The sequence below is a fragment of the Lampris incognitus genome (genome assembly GCF_029633865.1).
Source record: "Lampris incognitus isolate fLamInc1 chromosome 3 unlocalized genomic scaffold, fLamInc1.hap2 SUPER_3_unloc_1, whole genome shotgun sequence".
Taxonomy (NCBI): Eukaryota; Metazoa; Chordata; class Actinopteri; order Lampriformes; family Lampridae; genus Lampris; species Lampris incognitus.
The window spans coordinates 728,619-746,778 of NW_026611070.1; the positions used below are offsets into that span (position 1 = coordinate 728,619).

At 48.4% G+C, this 18,160-nt stretch overlaps 1 protein-coding gene across 1 annotated transcript; it reads left to right on the forward strand.

The window, feature by feature from the left end:
* Positions 1-5,555: 5,555 nt before the first annotated feature.
* LOC130131906 (zinc finger protein 391-like) lies at positions 5,556-13,527 on the forward strand. Its single transcript, XM_056301637.1, has 8 exons — positions 5,556-5,719; positions 7,097-7,299; positions 8,128-8,238; positions 8,642-8,737; positions 10,294-10,404; positions 10,580-10,700; positions 11,818-12,027; positions 12,369-13,527. The coding sequence occupies exons 1-8, from the start codon at positions 5,695-5,697 to the stop codon at positions 13,388-13,390; spliced, it is 1,899 nt and encodes a 632-aa protein (XP_056157612.1). The 5' UTR covers positions 5,556-5,694; the 3' UTR covers positions 13,391-13,527.
* The last annotated feature ends 4,633 nt before the right edge of the window (positions 13,528-18,160 follow it).

Below are 18,160 nucleotides of genomic sequence, written 5' to 3' on the forward strand. Positions count from 1 at the left end.
CTGCAGCTGAAGTGCATCGTTGACACAGGGGCCGAAGCCACGGTGATGTCCCGAGACACATTCCAACGATTAAATCTGGCCGACCAGCCGAGCGTCGGAATCGCCATTTTGCGTAACGCTGAAGAGGGTAAAGACATGGCTGAAACCCCGAAGTATAGGGTGACCATCCGCTTGGGCACCAAGACCATCGAATGGGATGTGTTCGTCGCGCCCATCCGCGACCCCTTCCTCCTGGGCCTAGATCTCATGTTGGCCGCTCATGTCACTGTATCCGGGGGAGGCCAGGTCTACGTCGAATGGGAGCCAGTGGCCACAGTTATCGTGGGTACGTCCGTGGGGGAGTACGCCGTCTCTCGCGTACTGCTGCAGGACTCTTTGACACTATCAGCGGAGAGCGAGCAGGACGTCTGGGGTGTGGTGGAAAGCCCCAAGGCAGGTATCTCCGCCGTCCTGGAGCCTGCTGGCCTCACCGAGGGAGTTTCATCTGGCAGTGTGTTGGTCAACGTTGCCCCACACGTCCCTGTGCGACTGTGTAACCTGATGCCGAAAGAAGTTAGGCTGAAGAAAGGAGCCTGCCTCGGCGTGCTAGTGGAGGCGGAAGAGGAGCTTCAGGCCCCACAAGAGGACGACATGAGCCGAAAAAATGAACCAGCCACAGTCCGACGGATGGAGTCGTCACCAACTATGGGTCTGCCCGACCATCTGTCGTCCCTGTATGAGTCCGCCAGTGAAGGCTTGGATGAGGATCAGCGGAGGGCCCTGCAACAACTCCTGATTGAACACCAGGGCGTGTTCGCGGCCAGTGACGCGGACCTGGGGCGCTTCGATGCGGTCCAGCACCGAATCAACACTAGCGAAGGCCAACCTGTCCGACAACCGGCTCGGCGCACGCCCCTGGGCTTTCAACAAGAAGAGGAGCGGCACCTGAAGAGCATGCTAGAGGCCGGAGTGATTACACCATCCACTTCGGAATGGGCCTCTCCAGTGGTGTTAGTTAGAAAGAAGGACGGAGGTGTGCGGTGGTGCATAGATTATAGAAGACTCAACGACCTGACTCTCAAAGATGCATATCCACTGCCGCGGATCGAAGAGTGTCTGGACACCCTCGAGGGGGCCACTGTATTCTCGACTTTAGATATGCAAAGTGGATATTGGCAGATTGGAGTGCACCCGGATGATCGTGGAAAGACAGCCTTTATAACACGCTATGGGCTGTTCGAGTACACCCGAATGCCCTTCGGGCTGTGCAATGCGCCCGGCACATTTCAACGTGCGATGGAGGTGGTGTTGAGAGGGTTACAGTGGAGACACCTGCTTGTATACCTCGACGACATCATTGTCCTGGGGCGTGGAGTCGAAGAGGGTCTGCAGAGCCTGGGGAAGGTCTTGGAGCGCATCCGGGCGTACGGTCTCAAACTCAAGCCATCTAAATGCCACCTGCTGCGGAGGGAGGTCCTGTTCTTGGGGCATGTCGTGAGCGGAGACGGAGTCAGCCCGAACCCGGAGCTTGTGAAGTCTGTGAACGACTGGAGGACCCCAAGAAACCTCACTGAGCTCTAGGCTTTTCTCGGCTTGTGTAACTACTACAGACGGTTTGTGCGAGGATTTGCCCATCTGTGCAGCCCCCTCTACGAACTTCAGAAAAAGGGGGAGGAGTTTAAGTGGGGCGACACACAACAAGTAGCCTTCGAGGAGTTAAAGGCAAGACTCACCACGGCACCTCTTCTGGCATACCCCACTCGAGATGGACTGTTTCTGCTCGACACTGACGCGTCCAACACATGCGTCGGAGCTGTCCTGTCACAGATGCAAGCAGGAGAAGAAAAGGTCATAGCCTACGCCAGTGCACATCTGCAAAGCACACAGCAGCGATACTGCGTCACACGCCGAGAGCTTCTGGCTGTAGTCCGCTTCACACGGCAGTTTCGCCACTACCTGTTGGGCCGGTCGTTCATCATCCGGACGGACCATAACAGTTTGATTTGGCTGTTTCGGTTCAAGAGCCCAGAAGGCCAGCTGGCGAGGTGCATCGAGGAGCTGAGCCAGTACGACTTCAAAATCGAACACCGGCCAGGAGTCAAGCACAGCAACGCGGACGCGCTGTCCAGGTCACCCAAACCCGCCTGTGACTGCTATCATGCTGGGGAGAGTCTGGACTCGCTGCCTTGTGGAGGTTGCTCCTACTGTCACCGTGAACACCACCATTGGGCAAGGTTCAGCGACGATGTGGATGATGTGGTCCCGCTAGCGATCCGTCGAACTGACTCGGAAGAGAACACCTCCGGAGCGGCAGAAGAGGGCGTTCCACCATCGGCTCCAGGAGGAGAGGCAGGAGGCCTAACGATGTCACAACCTGTCAATGAACATCAGAATGGTGCTGAAGAGAGTGAACCACCTGCTATCAACTGGTTAGCCCAGTATTCGACCAACGAGCTAGCGGAGCGCCAGAGGGGGACGCCGTGCTAGCGAAGTTGCACCAGTGGAATGATGAGGGGAAGCTACCGTCACAGGAGGAGATGGCGCTGGAAGGACCTGCTGCACGGAAGTACTGGTTGGTCTGGACGCAAGTAGAAAGGCGAAATGGAGTCCTGTACTACCGCTGGGACGAAGGAGCTGACACGCCATCCATCCTCCGTCTCATTGTTCCAACAGCGCTCCAAGAAGAGGTCCTACGTTTGTGTCACTGCGCCCTGCTGTCCGGTCACTTGGGCCGTGAGAAGACCTACCATCGAGTTCGCAGAGAGTTCTACTGGGTTGGTCTGACTGACAGTGTGAACCAGTTCGTCCGACGCTGTCCTGAATGTCAGGCGTGTAAATCCTCTGGAAGAACAGGCAGAGCTGCCTTGCAGATGTACCAGGCCGGCGCTCCTATGGACAGGGTTCACATCGACGTGGTTGGACCGCTCCCAGTATCCAAGATGGGGAACCGATACATCCTTGTGATGGTGGACCAGTTCACGCGCTGGGTGGAGGTGGCCCCGATCCCCGAGCAAACTGCAGAGATCACCGCTCAGAAGCTGCTACAGGAGTTCCTCTCCAGGTTTGGAGTACCCCTGGAGATCCACACAGACCAGGGACACAACTTCGAGAGTGCCCTGTTTCGTGAGCTCTGTGAACTTCTCCAGGTGGCCAAGACCAGAACGACCCCCTACCATCCTGCGTCGAATGGTCAAGTCGAGAGGTTCAACCGAACTCTCCTGCAAATGATCCGCTGTTACGTGGGGAAACACCAGAGCGAGTGGGACCAACACCTCCACCTCCTCGCCGGGGCTTACCGCAGCTCACCCCATGCCTGTACGGGTTACACACCAAACCGGATGATGCTTGGGCGAGAAGTCAACCAGCCGCAAGGACTCACCCTGAGGGTGCAGGAAGCCAACGTTCATCGCACTTCCCCAGCCGAGTACGTTGCTGACCTGGAGGCGAACATGCGGGACACCCACGAAGCGGCGCGCCAGCATCTCCGTGCTGCCCAGCTCAGGAACAAGAAGGACCACGACCTACGTGCTCGACAACGCACATTTCACCCTGGAGATCTAGTGTATGTCCGGGACGACACCAGGAAGAAGGGTCAATCTCCAAAGTTGAAGCCACGGTGGAGAGGTCCCGGCCTCATCACAGAGAAGATGGGAGACGTCTTGTACAGAGTCCAGGAAGGTCGTAAGGAGAGAGTCCTCCACCACGATCGACTGCTACCCTACCTCTCAGACGACGTGCCGGTCTGGATTCAGCGGAGACGCCATGCTCTGTTGTCTGCTCCAGCACCAGCCATAGGGCCGCAGGAAACACCTGAAGGAGGTCCTCCCGCTGCTGACATGGAGGAGCCGGGGGCGCAGAGAACAGAGGAGTACAAAGGAGTGACAGAGCAGGAGGAGATCGATGAAGACCTTGATCTCCGGCTGGAGGACCTGTTCCACGCAAACGACGATGGAGGACCCAGCACACCAGGCTCCCCGGCTCGGTTCCAGCCGCTCCAACACACTGCTGCCAGCTACTCTTCAGGCGAGTCGACAATCACCCAACGTCGTGGGACAGCAGCCTGTGCTCCGGGCGGGCAGTCCAACGCCCCTGACCCAGAAGGAGACGAAGCCGACGCCGCTGAGTCCCATCTCCCGTACACCACCAGACGGGGCCGGCCAGTCCGGAGGCCCGCCTGGCTCCTAGACTAACTTTGACGGACGTGACTAGTTGACTTGGGGGTTATTAGGCTAGTCACAAGAGTCCAGTATGGATAGCGACCACCCACATTTGTTTGACGCCCTTTGTTCCGGGCCTAGTTCATTTCGCGGGTGTTCTGTCCCGTTTATCGTGTTAGATTAATCAGACTGATCTTTGTAGTCTGTTGTTCATTTATGTTGAAGGGACTCAACAGTGCTGGAGGGGGGCAGTGTAGTGGGAAATGCCTGGGGATGTACTTGGAATGTTGCACTGGGCTCGTGCAGCTAGAGGACCAATCACAGGTTAGCTCGCGCTGTCACAGACGCAACTATATTAGACACCGCGGGAGAGACAAAGCGCCAGAACTGTTTAGTAACCATATCGTAGACTGTCACCTTAGCGTGGGATAGAGCAGGGAAACCTAGCGTATCCTGGGCTAGACAGTAGATACGGTGGCTAGCAGTGGTAGTGTTAGCAGCAGACTGCCTCGGTACCTGTAGCTAGCTGACTACCCCCGAGAGCTTCCCCAGAGAGACGGAGAGAGACATTCACCCGGTCACACCGGAGCCAGAGTACAGAGAGAGAGAGAGACACGCACCCCGGAGAGCAGCCATCCATCTCCCGCCCCGCCTAGAGCTCAGCCGCCCTGTTCCATCACCAGCCCTGGTCCCAAGGTGAGCTTGCTAACCCATTAGCACACGGCTAACTAGCTAACTAGCAGGCTAGCCCTAGCATTGGCGCAGCTATCTAGCTAACGGTGGTGAAGCCCGGTTTGTCGCACCTAAAAGTCCCCGCCTCCATCCATAGTTACCCGGGCTATAGAAAAACCGCGACAAAAGGAAAGGACGATGGTTCCAAGGAAAGGAAGGAACAGGAGAGATGAGACAATAATTTCTAGACTCCGATTTGGACACGACTAAACAGTACACTTTTCAAAATAGGCAAACACAATACAGGCAGATGTGACTACTGTGGGCAAGAAGAAACAATAGAGCATGTTATGATATATTGTCAGAAATATGAGGCAGAAAGAAGGTGTATGACTCAAAGTCTCAGGAAAATAAAAGTACAGTTTGATTTAGTAGCTATTCTGCAGAGGAATTCAAATGAGTGTTATAAAATCTTGTTTCAGTTTCTTAGAGTAACCAATTAAGAAGATTTGAGGTTTTTTTTGGGGGGGGGGTAGTGTAAATAATCCAGGGTGTCTCCCCGCCTGCCGCCCAATGACTGCTGGAATAGGCTCCAGCATCCCCGCGACCCTGAGAGCAGGATAAGCGGGTAAGATAAAGGATGGACGGATGGAAAAACAGTCTGATTCACACTCCATACCAGCTGGTGGCGTCGATGCACCAATTCGTTGTTTGCCAACCGCCAATAAACACCAAGAAGAAGAAGAAAGGCGGAAAAAAAACATCCGCCTGCACGCCTGAATTTTGACGCTTTTCTCATCCCTGTTCAATGTGAGAATATTTTTAATGAAGAAGTAACTACTGTTCACCACTTATCCACAGGTGTCCCATTCGGGACATTTAAGCCATGGAAGAGACGTGGAATTGTAAAGGTTTGTGCATTTACTTTTTGGTCTAAGGTCCCTTGGTGGCTTTTTAATGCTTGTGTATGACAGTGAAACGGAGCAACACTTGACATTAGTATCCCGTAACACATTTAGGATGCGTTCAGATTAACACACTAATGAGGGTCGTTAAAACCAATAGTGATACCGGGAGTTGTAAAGAAAACCGTCAATATATGCTCATGATATGAAGGTGATTTGATTGTTTACGTGTCCATTCGCCATTCTTGTGAACAGTTTTGAACGCGAAGTTCTCCAAAGTTAAGAGTCCAGAAAACCACTACTGTATTCTGCGAAGCCTGTTATGGGAATGGGAACTACGTTGGTCCACAACGTAGTTCCCATTCCCATTGAGTGAGACGCTGGCTTTAAGAGCACAAATCAGAATGTTGGCCAACTGTATGGCAGCTGGAAATAAGCTGACACGATAATCGGAATCAGTTTCACATATGAGGACTCCTGTTTTGGTTTGGCTCACACGGATAAACAGCGGCAGAAAATTTGGCTGGGCATAAGGGAGGTTTAACATCGATAATGAAGATTATAATGAATAAAGGCATATTCGACACTGTGGGAGTGCAGGAATGAGGAGACGGGGAGATCGAGTCGAGTCAATTCCGTTTACTCGCCGCACAAAAACGACACCGATACAGCACAATCTCTCGTGGCAACCAGCTAATCAGTAGGCTGCTGCAAACATGGCTCCGCCCCGGAAACTCTAAGCAGTGCCTACGTCAGCACTCTGGACGTCTGCCTTAAAGGAGCAGCAGCCCCTGGTGAATCTACCCTCCATTGTGTACCACCACAACATAAACGTTATGTACAGACTTAAGTGAAATTGCACAGTGGACTAGTGCAGGTAGTAAGTATAAAGATATAAACTGAGGGTAATGACGTCTTTATGCATGCTCAATAATCCAGGAAAGAAAATCAAAGAAAGTTGAATCAGTTCCATTTGGGTACGTTTATTGACAGATACGTTTCATCAATCGTCTATCTGTCAACAAACTTTCATCGAAGGGAGTAACATAAGTGTGTATACAGAGAATTGCATTGAGATAATAGATACTGAAGCAAATTTAGAATTACCCTACAAAAATCTACTATTAAATTATATCACGATACCAAGAAACAGTTCAGAGCATTCAGTCCAATGAGGAAAGTAAAAAAAAAAAAGCATGCGAGATAAGTGGTAACAAAACACATAACATCTTGTTTCAGCCCAAAATCATAGCTTGAGTAACTGCTTAACTGCCATTTTCATTGCCATTTAAAGGATAATGAAAGTGCAGTAAAATGCATCTGTAGGTCAGTAAAAGCTTGATACGACTTTTTTTGAAAATGTCTTGCCTTTTCTTTTTTCAGGCAGTCCTCTTCAACTGGCCCCCCTACATCTCTTGGTTCCTCCTGTACGGCTCATGTCTGCTTTCATGTGGCAAGTAGTCCAACTGTGCAATGTAATCCAGTATGACAAGTTGGCAGAATTCATTAGTTTGGTGACTGAGATGGTTCCAGATCTTCTGACTTCCAGTCAGAGCGCTCAACTCATCCTGGGACTGAGAGCAAGGGTAAGGAGTTGGTATCATTTGCTCTGCACTTCGTATTTTTGCCCATGATTATTAGGTTTAACTCATACTTTTTTGTTCATGGCAAATTCTCCTGCAGTGGTGATCATTAACGTCCTGTGATGCCACACAGCTATGTCTACAGTTGGTTCAGATTGCAGCTGCTAGACTCCTAACTAGAACTAACTGTAGGTCTCATATTACCCCTATTCTTGCATCCCTCCATTGGCTTCCCATAAAATTCAGAATACTTTATAAGATCTTACTGATTACATTTAAAGCACTGCATGATCTTGCCCCCAGTTACATTTCTGATCTTCTCATTCCACTTCCCGACCACTCCGATCCTCAAACCTGTCTTTTATCCAGCCCTCACTCCAACTGCAAAACAAAAGGTGACCACACCTTTGCAGTTTTAGCCCCAAACCTCTGGAATAACCTTCCCCCAATCCATTAGATTTGCTGACTCTTTGGACTGTTTTAAGCAGCTTCTAAAAACCCATCTTTTCAGGGAAGCCTTTTTATAGATCCCCACCCCTACCTTCTGTTTAGGTTCATTTTTAGCTTGATCTATTATTCCTTATGCAATGTTTTATATTCATTCAATTTATTTTATGTATTTATTCGTATTTTGTGTATTGAGTGTAAAGCACTTTGTGACTGTGTGGTTTTTAAAGTGCTATATAAATAAAAGTTTACTTACTAAATAGATACTGATATTTGAGTGTTTGGGTGAATGGGATGAATGCAGGGAATACATGTTGTCATGGGATCTTGGTAGAGATCAGGGTTTTCTCCGATATCCCTTCTCACTCCCCTGTTCTTTTATAGTTGGTTCTGGAGTTGTGTCGCAGTGACAGCCTGGCTAATATGGAGATGATCCAAAACCACCTGGATAAAATCCACATGTGCATCACTGACCTGAGCCCCACTCATCAGGAGGTTGGTTTCTGCAACAAACCTGAAGTATAAGGTTTCAGTTCTGAAGATTGTAGTTTTTGTATCATTTATGTGCTAGAGCAGCCCAAATCCAAGAAATCCATTCGTTTCTCCCGCCATATCTGGTTTGTTAGCCACAATTTTTTTTTCCTTCAAACCATCCACTCACTGCTGTCCATTTCCTCTTTTTGCTGTTGACCTGAAGATGTAAAATGTGATGCTTCATATCATTTTTTTCATGAGAAATTCCTGCCTTACAGTAACCTTTAATGTGAGCAACTGCAAAATAGTTTTTTAGGGTAATTATAGATCAGCTATTGTCTTAGATAATGGTAAAATTTACAATATGATACAAGTTTTACCTTTTAATAGCTCAAATAATGTGGTATTCCATACTTTTTGATAGAACAGCAAGGAAGCGCTGATGACCTCATACACGAACTTTGCCAGCCTGGTTCAGAAGTTGTTGAATGTTCCTTTTGAAAAGGAGTACTTCTTCCAAGTGAGTCTTTTTGTCTCAAATTCAGCTGTCTTTGAAAATATCATATCTCCAAAAAAAAGTGAATAAGAAAAAAACAGCCTTGTTTATGTATCAAGGACATTTTAAATTGGCTAGTAATGGATTTGAATGAATTTAATGAGCTTTTCGTCTGCCCTACATCCTTAAATATTCAAACCACTTTAACCATTTTACCAGCTATCAGGATTATTTTAACAAGACCTCTACTTTAAAGGAAAACTCCAGTATTTATTTTTAACCTCAGCCCTATTTTCCCATTGGTAGGAGTCAAACCTATGGGTAGATGGGTAGTAGAATCTTAAAAACTAATGCAGTATTGAACAAGCTAGCGTCATCGGACTACAGCACACCAAACTGCAATGTAATCCTTTACCAAATAACATCCACTGAAAGAGCTCTGAGAATGTTTTGAGAGAATTCAAATGAGCTTTCACCTTGATATTAATCATAGCTGTAGAGATAGCAATCCAGCCCAGACTAGAAATCTTGCTTTGTAAGCCTGCGAGGAGGAAGTTGTTGCAGGAACACAACAGTTGAAGTGTGAGACTTGGCGAGAAGTGCTCGGTGAAAACAGAAAAAAGAAAAAAAGTATAACTGCACTGATTGACCGTATTGGGATTGTCTTTTCATTATGGGTGGTGTTTTCAGACACATCAAAACTTTCTGAGCCTGTTAATGTCAAAAAAGAGCTCTTATAATGGACGCTATTTTTGCTTCAAAGGGTTACATTGCAGCTTGGTGCACAGCAGTCGGCTGATGCTAGCTTTGTCAATACATAATCAATTTAAAGGATTTTGCTACTTATCACGTGATTTGACTCCTAATGATAGAAAAACAAGGCTTAGGGCTTATAAATACTGGAGTTTTCCTGTTCAAAGACACTTTTTTCTTACCTGCATGGCAAACTGACTGATAGAGTTGACAAATTTACAAAGACAAAAGATTAACTATTACTTGAGTGGTGGGAAATTGTCCGGGGTCACACAGTGGTGCAGTGGTTAGTGCGGTTGCCTTACAGCAAGGAGGTCCTCGGTTAGAGCCCTGGAGTTGTCCAACCTTGGGGGTCATCCCAGGTTGTCCTCTGTGTGGAGTTTGCATGTTCTCCCCGTGTCTGCGTGGGTTTCCTCCAGGTGCTCCGGTTTCCTTCCACAGTCCAGAGACGTGTAGGTAGGTGAATCGGCCGTACTAAATTGTCCCTAGGTGTGAATGTGTCGGCCCTGTGATGGACTGGCAGCCTGTCCAGGGTGTTTTCCCCGCCTGCCATGCAATGACTGCTGGGATAGGCTCCAGCATCCCACGACCCCGATTGGGATAAGCGGTTTAGATAATGGCTGGATGGATGGAAGTTGTCCACTGGCCTTATGAGAAACCTTTACCAAAACACCATTTGACCCTTAATGCAAATAAAAAAATGAATCAAAGAAACTTTGACTTGGTATTAGTTGTCACTCAAAGAACAGGAGTGTAACCATGGCAACTGATAATAATTGAGAAGGAATGTGCTGTTGCCATTTTCAGAGCTTTGACTGTTTGTGCAGGAGGTGTTTCCTGCAAAATATGGCTCTGCTTATGACCTTAAGCTGCAACAGCTAGTTTCTGAGTTCCTCTCCAGGCTGGAACAGCTACTGCCAGCACCAGACTTCAAGCAGGTACTGAGGCTTAAAAAATTGCTATGGATTTCAACATTAAATTAACTCATTAAATATGTTAAGCCACATCATCACTGTTCAAATACTCATGCAGGTCAATATGCCTGCATTATTCAAAGAAATTTTAGAGTCTTACTTGCTGAGTTTTTACCGTACAGCCTTCTCTCTGTCTCAGACAGCAGCCTGGCTTCCTGAAGATCCCTCTGTGAAAGAGACTTTTGGACAGCATCTATCTGACCCTGCTGCACTGAAGGCTCTACTGCTTCATCACAGACAACTGGGAACTCTGAGTGATGGTGAGTTTCATACAGATGAGCAAATCATTGTGAGATAGTCATGTTAGACGCAGTCTAACTTGAATAGGAACAAGGTCTTAAGTTGTCAGTCTTGAAGACTCCGGTTGTGTTATTTTTCGCATGCAGTTCCCAGGAGTCATTTCGGAATTACACAGTATCACTTTTGTGATATCCCTCACTTTGAAATGACAGCTGCCTCTCCACAACAACTTGGCTGCTAAGCTAAATTTATCTCTGAAAATGTTCGGAAGATGTTTTCTGTGATAGTAACTACAACACTGACAAAAAATAATGGTTGTTAGCGTCTGGGTGGCGTAGCGGTCTATTCCGTAGCCTACCAACACGGGGATCGCCAGTTCAAATCCCCGTGTTACCTCCGGCTTGGTCGGGCATCCCTACAGACACAATTAGCCGTGTCTGTGGGTGGGAAGCTGGATGTGGGTATGTGTCCTGGTCGCTGCACTAGTGCTTCCTCTGGTCGGTTGGGGCGCCTGTTCGGGGGGGAGGGGGAACTGAGGGGAATAGCGTGATTCTCCCGTGCGCTACGTCCCCTATGGTGAAACTCCTCACTGTCAGGTGAAAAGAAGCGGCTGGCGACTCCGCATGTATCGGAGGAGAGGTGGTAGTCTGCAGCCCTCTGGATCGGCAGATGGGGTGGAGCAGATTGGCCAAGTACAACTGGGGAGAAAAAGGTGGAAAATTCAAAAAAAAAAAAAAAAGATGGTTATTGTGTGATCATTTACAGTGCAATCTACTTTCTCAATGAAATTAATGCCACTGTAAATAAAGCTTGTAAAGAAAGCTTGTTCTGCCAATCTTCTGTGAAGGACCAGCCACCCTGGTTGATGTAAAACCCGTCACTACCCGTGTGACGCTTGTGATTTCTGGTGGGAATGTCACCACAGACATGTTTTTATTTCTCTGTATCACTGCAAATGCAAGTGCTGATTATCATCAGTGGCATTATTTATCTAGCACTTAAGATTCATACACCTGTTACTATTGGTTCCAAGGTGGCAATGTTTCAGTTCAAGCTTATTAGATGGTAGTTCTTATTCTAGTCTATAAATTCTTCACTTAATTTTTTTGAGTTAAATGCCAATACTTTCTTCCACAGGTCCTTCCTCCAGTGTGGAAGATACCATCCTTTTTGCATTGGCGGTACCCTCAGAAGCAGAAGTGGAGAAGTACTATGAGCTGGATGGGGTACAAGAGGGCAATTATGATAGGGAGGAGAGATTGGTGATGGAGGACTCAGAAGATAACAAAGACTTGAGCCAAAGCCCAAATCTCACGGCAGATGAGGGGATGCCAATTAAAAAATCCGGTTAGACAAAGGCTACATTCAAACTGCACCTTATATCTGACCCAAATGCATTTTTTTCCCCAAATGTGACATATGTTAAATTTTTTAGAGCAGTGTAATCACCAAAAGTAGCATGGAAATGCATCTTTAGATGCAAGTGAGTAGGAGAGCTGAGAGGGAGACGGTGCAAGAAAAATAAAGTATTAAAAATTTGTTATAGAGTTTAATCATCGGGCAATTGATTGTCTATGTTGTGTGTTTTAAATAGCTTGATTATAATATATGTTGCACTCCCAAAATGTTTATCCAAACACTACAATCGACCTGCCATTCTAACTTGCTGTGCTGCATGCCGTTTCCAGGTCAGCTGTCCAAGTTATACATCTGCCCTCAGTATTCATTTGCTCACCAAACAAAGAAGAAGGTCTGTGAGCACATTCAGGGGGAACATCAACTCCGAGAGCCCCCTGAGATAAAGAAATTGGTAAGAAAAAGCAGAAGAAAAACTGAGCAAAAACAGAAAGACTCTATTGTCAGACCTCAAAAGCGCAAAGTTGACTCTGAGAAAAAGAAGAATAAAGAGAAAGATCCTTCCAGAAAAAAGAGGGAACATAAGCAGAGGAAGGACAATTCAGAAAACCAGAAGGAGCCCTGCAAACAGAAGGAACCCAGGAGGGAAGACAGGAGGTTCCTCAGCACACGACTAGTAAGCAAAAACTTAACAGAAGAAGAGAAAATTTGTCCGGAATGTGGAAAGGTGTTTGATCTTCCAAATCAACTCAAGAACCACCTGAAGCTTCACACTCTCCCTTACTGTTGTATTCAGTGTGAGAAGGGATTCACCAGCAAGTCTGGCTTCTACCAGCACAATCGCCTCCACAAGAAAGGACGAAGATTCATCTGCCCTCACTGCAACAAGGGATTCCTTTGTTCCTACTCCCTCAAGCAGCACGAACGCAAGCACACGGAAGGCCACAACAACCTATGCCCGGTTTGTGGAAGGCGGTTCAGCAAACTTGGCATTGTAAGGCACATGCTAATGCACAGAGGAGAGAAGAATTACTTGTGCACCACATGCGGAAAGTCATTTCTGTCATCAGGAGAACTGGGAGTCCACAGTAGGAGTCACACAGGGGAAACCCCGTACACCTGCAACCACTGTGGAAAGGGGTTCTCCAACACGAGTCATCTAATTGTACATGTTCGCTCACACACAGGAGAACGTCCTTACCCCTGCGTGCAGTGCACAAAACGTTTCCTCACACTGAGCTGCCTCAAGAGACATATGCTTACCCACGATGGAGTGAAACCGTTCAAATGTACAAACTGTGAGAAGGAATTCTCTCAATTGGGTAACCTGAAAAGACATTTGCGAACTCACTGAACTGACATGTGATGTTTTGCGTTTTATATGTTGAACAACTGTCAATATGTAAATGAAATGGAGAAACACGTAACCAATATCATGCCATTTTTTCAAGACAGCCTTTAAAGAATAAAGAGGCATTTGGAAAGCCTTCAAGCCACAATGATTGTTGCATTCATTTCCTTTGATATGATGTGCATACTTGTAACCTTTTTGTGAAATTGTCTGGGGCATTGTGCACTTGAAGTTGGAGTCATCAGTCTTGGAGGTACTCTATTTGAATGATCAATTATTTAGTGTTTGTCATTAACATATACAGTGTTTCAAGTTTTACACCAATCAATCCTTGACCTAACTGATAGGAAAGCAGCAGAGCCCCAACAGTGAAATATTCCACCGTGAATTCACCCAGTAATCATTTTTTCAGAAAAAAACAACAACAACATGGCACAATTTGGAACATAAACAAAATCCTAAGAAACCTATCAAATCCTAGAAACTCAGATGCACATTCAACGGATGCAATATCGCTTCATAATTTTCATCATCTGGTGGTCAAAGTAAAAACTGCAAGATGCAGTTGCATAAGTAATATTTAAGAATAACATTGTCAAAGCATCAATATGTAATTTCATCTGTTCAGTTTGAGGGATCTCCAGTTTTGATTGTAGATCAATTCTTTGGCTCAGGTTTTCCTGGATGTATCAAAGGGGAATCCAAGGAATAAAAGTTGGGAACCACTTCAGTGTATGTAATGCAATTAAACTATAGTGCAGTGAGCTGCACTGAGAGAACCTGTGGCAGTTAGGAGTTCTGTGCCTTGCTCAGGGGCAATGTGAGAGCTCAATGAGCTTCACAGATGCAATGCAAGCCATCCAATTTTTTTTTCTCGAGATTTAGTACCTTGTAGTATGTAGATATGACTGTCCACCTTCCACTTACTATAGCCAGCCCTCTAATTTTAAAGTCAGTCTTATTACTTACCTTTGTTTAATCTATTAAGGAGAACATGTCATTGTGTTGCATTTTTCTAATTCTAGGACATTGTGCCAAGTATGGCAGTTGCACATTGATGGACATGAATAAGGTAGTTCAGGAAAAATTGATCATTCTATCCATTATCCGAACCGCTTATCCTGCTCTCAGGGTCGTGGGGATGCTGGAGCCTATCCCAGCAGTCATTGGGCAGCAGGCGGGTAGACGCCACGGACAAGCCGCCAGACCATCACACAGGGCCGACACACATACACATATTCATATCTAGGGGCAATTTAGTATGGCTGATTCACCTGGACAAATACTTGATAGTCGATGACTAAGTGAACAAGCCTCCACTGTTGGGAAAATAAATGTCTGCCTAAAGATCTTTCATTTGATTTACATTATCTAGAGCAGTGATACTCAAAGTGTGGTCCGCGGACCACCAGTGGTCCGCGAGCGCCCCCAAGTGGTCCACGGGAGTATTGCAAAAAAAATCGTGTTTCTCAAATCACCATCTGCGTTCCAATGCAAAGTTGCGAGTACAGCTGTTTTCTAAATGTTTTCTAAATTAAAATTGAATCAAAATGTAGCCTAAATAAGCCTAAGAATTTTGTTCAATTTGTCTAATGCAAACCTGCGTTTTGAGTCATGTCTCTTCAGTTAGCCTGTGTTACCTAGGTTACCTAGTTAGCTTCCATTCCAATAACAGGATTTTCCTGTCAAAGACCTCCTGACTATTGTGAAAATTAAGTAGAATCTAACGAAGAGTGAAGTGAACCGTTCAAAATACAAACATCATGGATCGGTGGCTGAAGAGAAAATCCGGAGAAACGACGAACAATGTAAGCAACAAGGTGCAAAGACTTCCTTCTCACATTGAGCGCGTCAGTGTTAGCATGGAGTCCCATAGTGCTAACAGTTTGCAGCAGGAGCTAGCTTGCACAACACTCTGAAAAAGCCACTGCAAAAGTGAAACGTAAATACAGTAGCGATTACATTCAATTTGGATTTTTCTGGACTGGAGATGCTGAGGATCCAAAACCTCATTGTGTTGTGTGCTATGACTATTGTATTTAGAAATCACGTCAGGACACAGCGCTGTCGCTCGACACAACCTCTCCGTGGCATTCTTTATTTAGACTGACACAGCATCAAAGGCAGACCCGATCAAACAACCCAGAGCCCGCAGGCATCACCAATCGATCCCAGCACAATAGAACAGCACCAAATCAAATGCAGCACTGTCGATGTGTGCATACATAACATTCCCCCCCCCCCCCCCGGCAGGATTTCAAACATGAAAGGTTGACACAAAGTCCTCTAGGTGGCCAGGGCGTAAACGTGTGCGAACAGGTCGCGGGGCGGCCTGAGGCTGGGCAGGCCGAGGTGGGGAGGGAGATGGCAGGGGGAGCTGAGGCCCAGAAATGTCTGGGGCCCGTGTAGGAGCTGCATGAAGCCCCGGGGCGTCTCGCCATGCTGAGGGAATGGCTATGGTTGTGTCACCAGCTGTGTGTGGCGGAGCTGACACCTTCCGTAGACGACTGGAGTGCCACCGAGTGCCATCGCTGAGGAGGTAAGTGGCTGGGCCCAGCTGACGGGTGACTTGGAGAGGAGATGACCAGTATGAAGCCATTTTATTGTCCCTGTGGGGCCTGCGGACCCTGACCCAGTCTGACACATTGATGTCTGGCACCCTGGTTCGTTTTGACTGGTCAAACCGTTGCTTCATCCACGTCTGCTGACGAGTGACTGAGGCTCTGACCCCAGAGGGAGGTGCCTGAGGTGTGGAGGGGCGGAGCCTGTCAAGGGGCATGCACAGTTCCCGGCCTAGCATGAGAGAGGCTGGGGAGACGCCTGTGGTCGAGTGCTGTGTGGCCCGATAGTGTAGCAGAGTGTGACGGATGGCCTGCGTGAAAGAGCACCCTTGGGCCATGTGTGCTCTGAGGCCGTTCTTCAGTGACTGGTGAAAACGTTCAACGCTGCCATTGGCCTGGGGGTGGTAGTACGCAGTGCGTATATGACGGATGCCCTTGCTTTCGAGATAAGCAGTGAACTCAGCAGAGACCATCTGAGGGCCGTTGTCAGTGGTGATGGCCTTTGGGAGGCCCCAGCGAGAGAAAAGAGAGTCCAGGAAGTCGATGCTGATCTGTGAGGTCACAGTGCCGGAAGTGGTGAGTTCAGGCCATTTTGAGTGTAGATCGTAGGCGACCACCATGAAGCGTTGGTGGTGGGGAACTCCATGGATCTCACCACAAATGTCCAACTGCAGGTGTTCCCAGGGCTGAGAGGGCCAGGCGAGAGGTTGCAGGGGTGGGGGAGCCTGGTGGCCAGTCCTGCCACTCACAAGGCAGGCAGAACAGTCCTTCACCAGAGCCTCAATATCTCTGTCTATCCCCGGCCACCACACCAGGTCTCGGCAGCGCTGTTTCAGTTTCACAATGCCCAGGTGGCCTTCATGCGCCGTATTCAAAACACGTGCACGGAGAGCAGCTGGGACCACTGTGCAAAACCCACGTGCCACGCAGGTGTCGTTCCAGCAGGAGAGCTCCTGTCTGACTCGGGCGAACGCAGCCAGCTCCTCTGGGACCTTGTGAGGCCAGCCGTTCTGGATGTAGGTGCGGAGCTGGGAGAGGACAGGGTCCTGTTCGGAGGCTGCCCTCAGCTCCTGCAGAGAGACAGTGGCCTGGAGGGGTGTGTGTAGCATTTGGACAATGTCCTTTTCCACACAGTCAGTGTCCGTCTGTGGAGCTGGGGTGGAGACAGAGCGAGAGAGCAGGTCGGCGACAACATTGTCTCTGCCTGGGGTGAACTGCAGGCTGAAGTTGTACTGGCGGAGGCGGTCAGACCAGCGGTGCAGCCTCAGGGGTTTGTGGCCTGTCCCAGATGTGGACAGCAGCGCTGTCAGGGCCTGGTGATCTGTCCTGAGGGTGAAGGAGCGGCCATAGAGGTAGAGGTGCCACCTTTCACAAGCCCAGATACAGGCTAACGCCTCACGCTCACCCACGGAGTACCGCTGCTCGGTCAGGTTGAGGGCATGGGAGGCGAAGGCAATGGGCTTCTCCACACCGTTCTGGGTTTGAGACAGCACGGCCCCTATCGCTGTGGCTGATGCGTCACAGGTCACAAAGGTGGAGCTGGAGATGTTGAAGTGAGCCAACACTGGTGGTGAAGTCAGTTGAGTCTTGAGATCACGCACAGCGTCACTGCATGCCTTTGACCACACCCATGGCTCGTCCTTACGCAGAAGCTGGCGCAGGGGGGCTGTGGTCGCAGAGTACTGGGGAAGAAACCTCAGGTAGTAACTTGTCATACCCAGGAAGGAGGCGACCTGGGCGGCCGAGCTGGGCTCAGGGATGGCCTGAATGGCGTCCACGTTGGATTGTAGTGGAGTTGCACCGCTCGCTGACAGCCGGAACCCCACGAAGTCGATGGCTGGCACAGAGAGGACACATTTCTCAGCATTGAGAGTTAGCTTGTGCTTGGACAGGGCTGCGAAGACCATGTTAAGGCGCTTGTCGTGGATTTCACTGGTGGGCCCGTGTACCACTATATCGTCCAGATAAATGGCCACGCCCAGTATGCCAGCCAGCACGGAGACCATGATTTTCTGGAAGCAGCTAGGGGCGGAGCTGAGACCGAAAGGCATCCTGGTGTAGCGAAACACTCCTGCATGTGTCACAAAGGCTGTGAGGTTTCGGCTGCTGGGGTGGAGGGGCACCTGTAAGTACCCCTGTCTGAGGTCGAGCTTGGAGAACACCTCAGAGCCATAGAACTGAGCAGTGAGTTCTTCTGAGGTGGGCAGTGGAT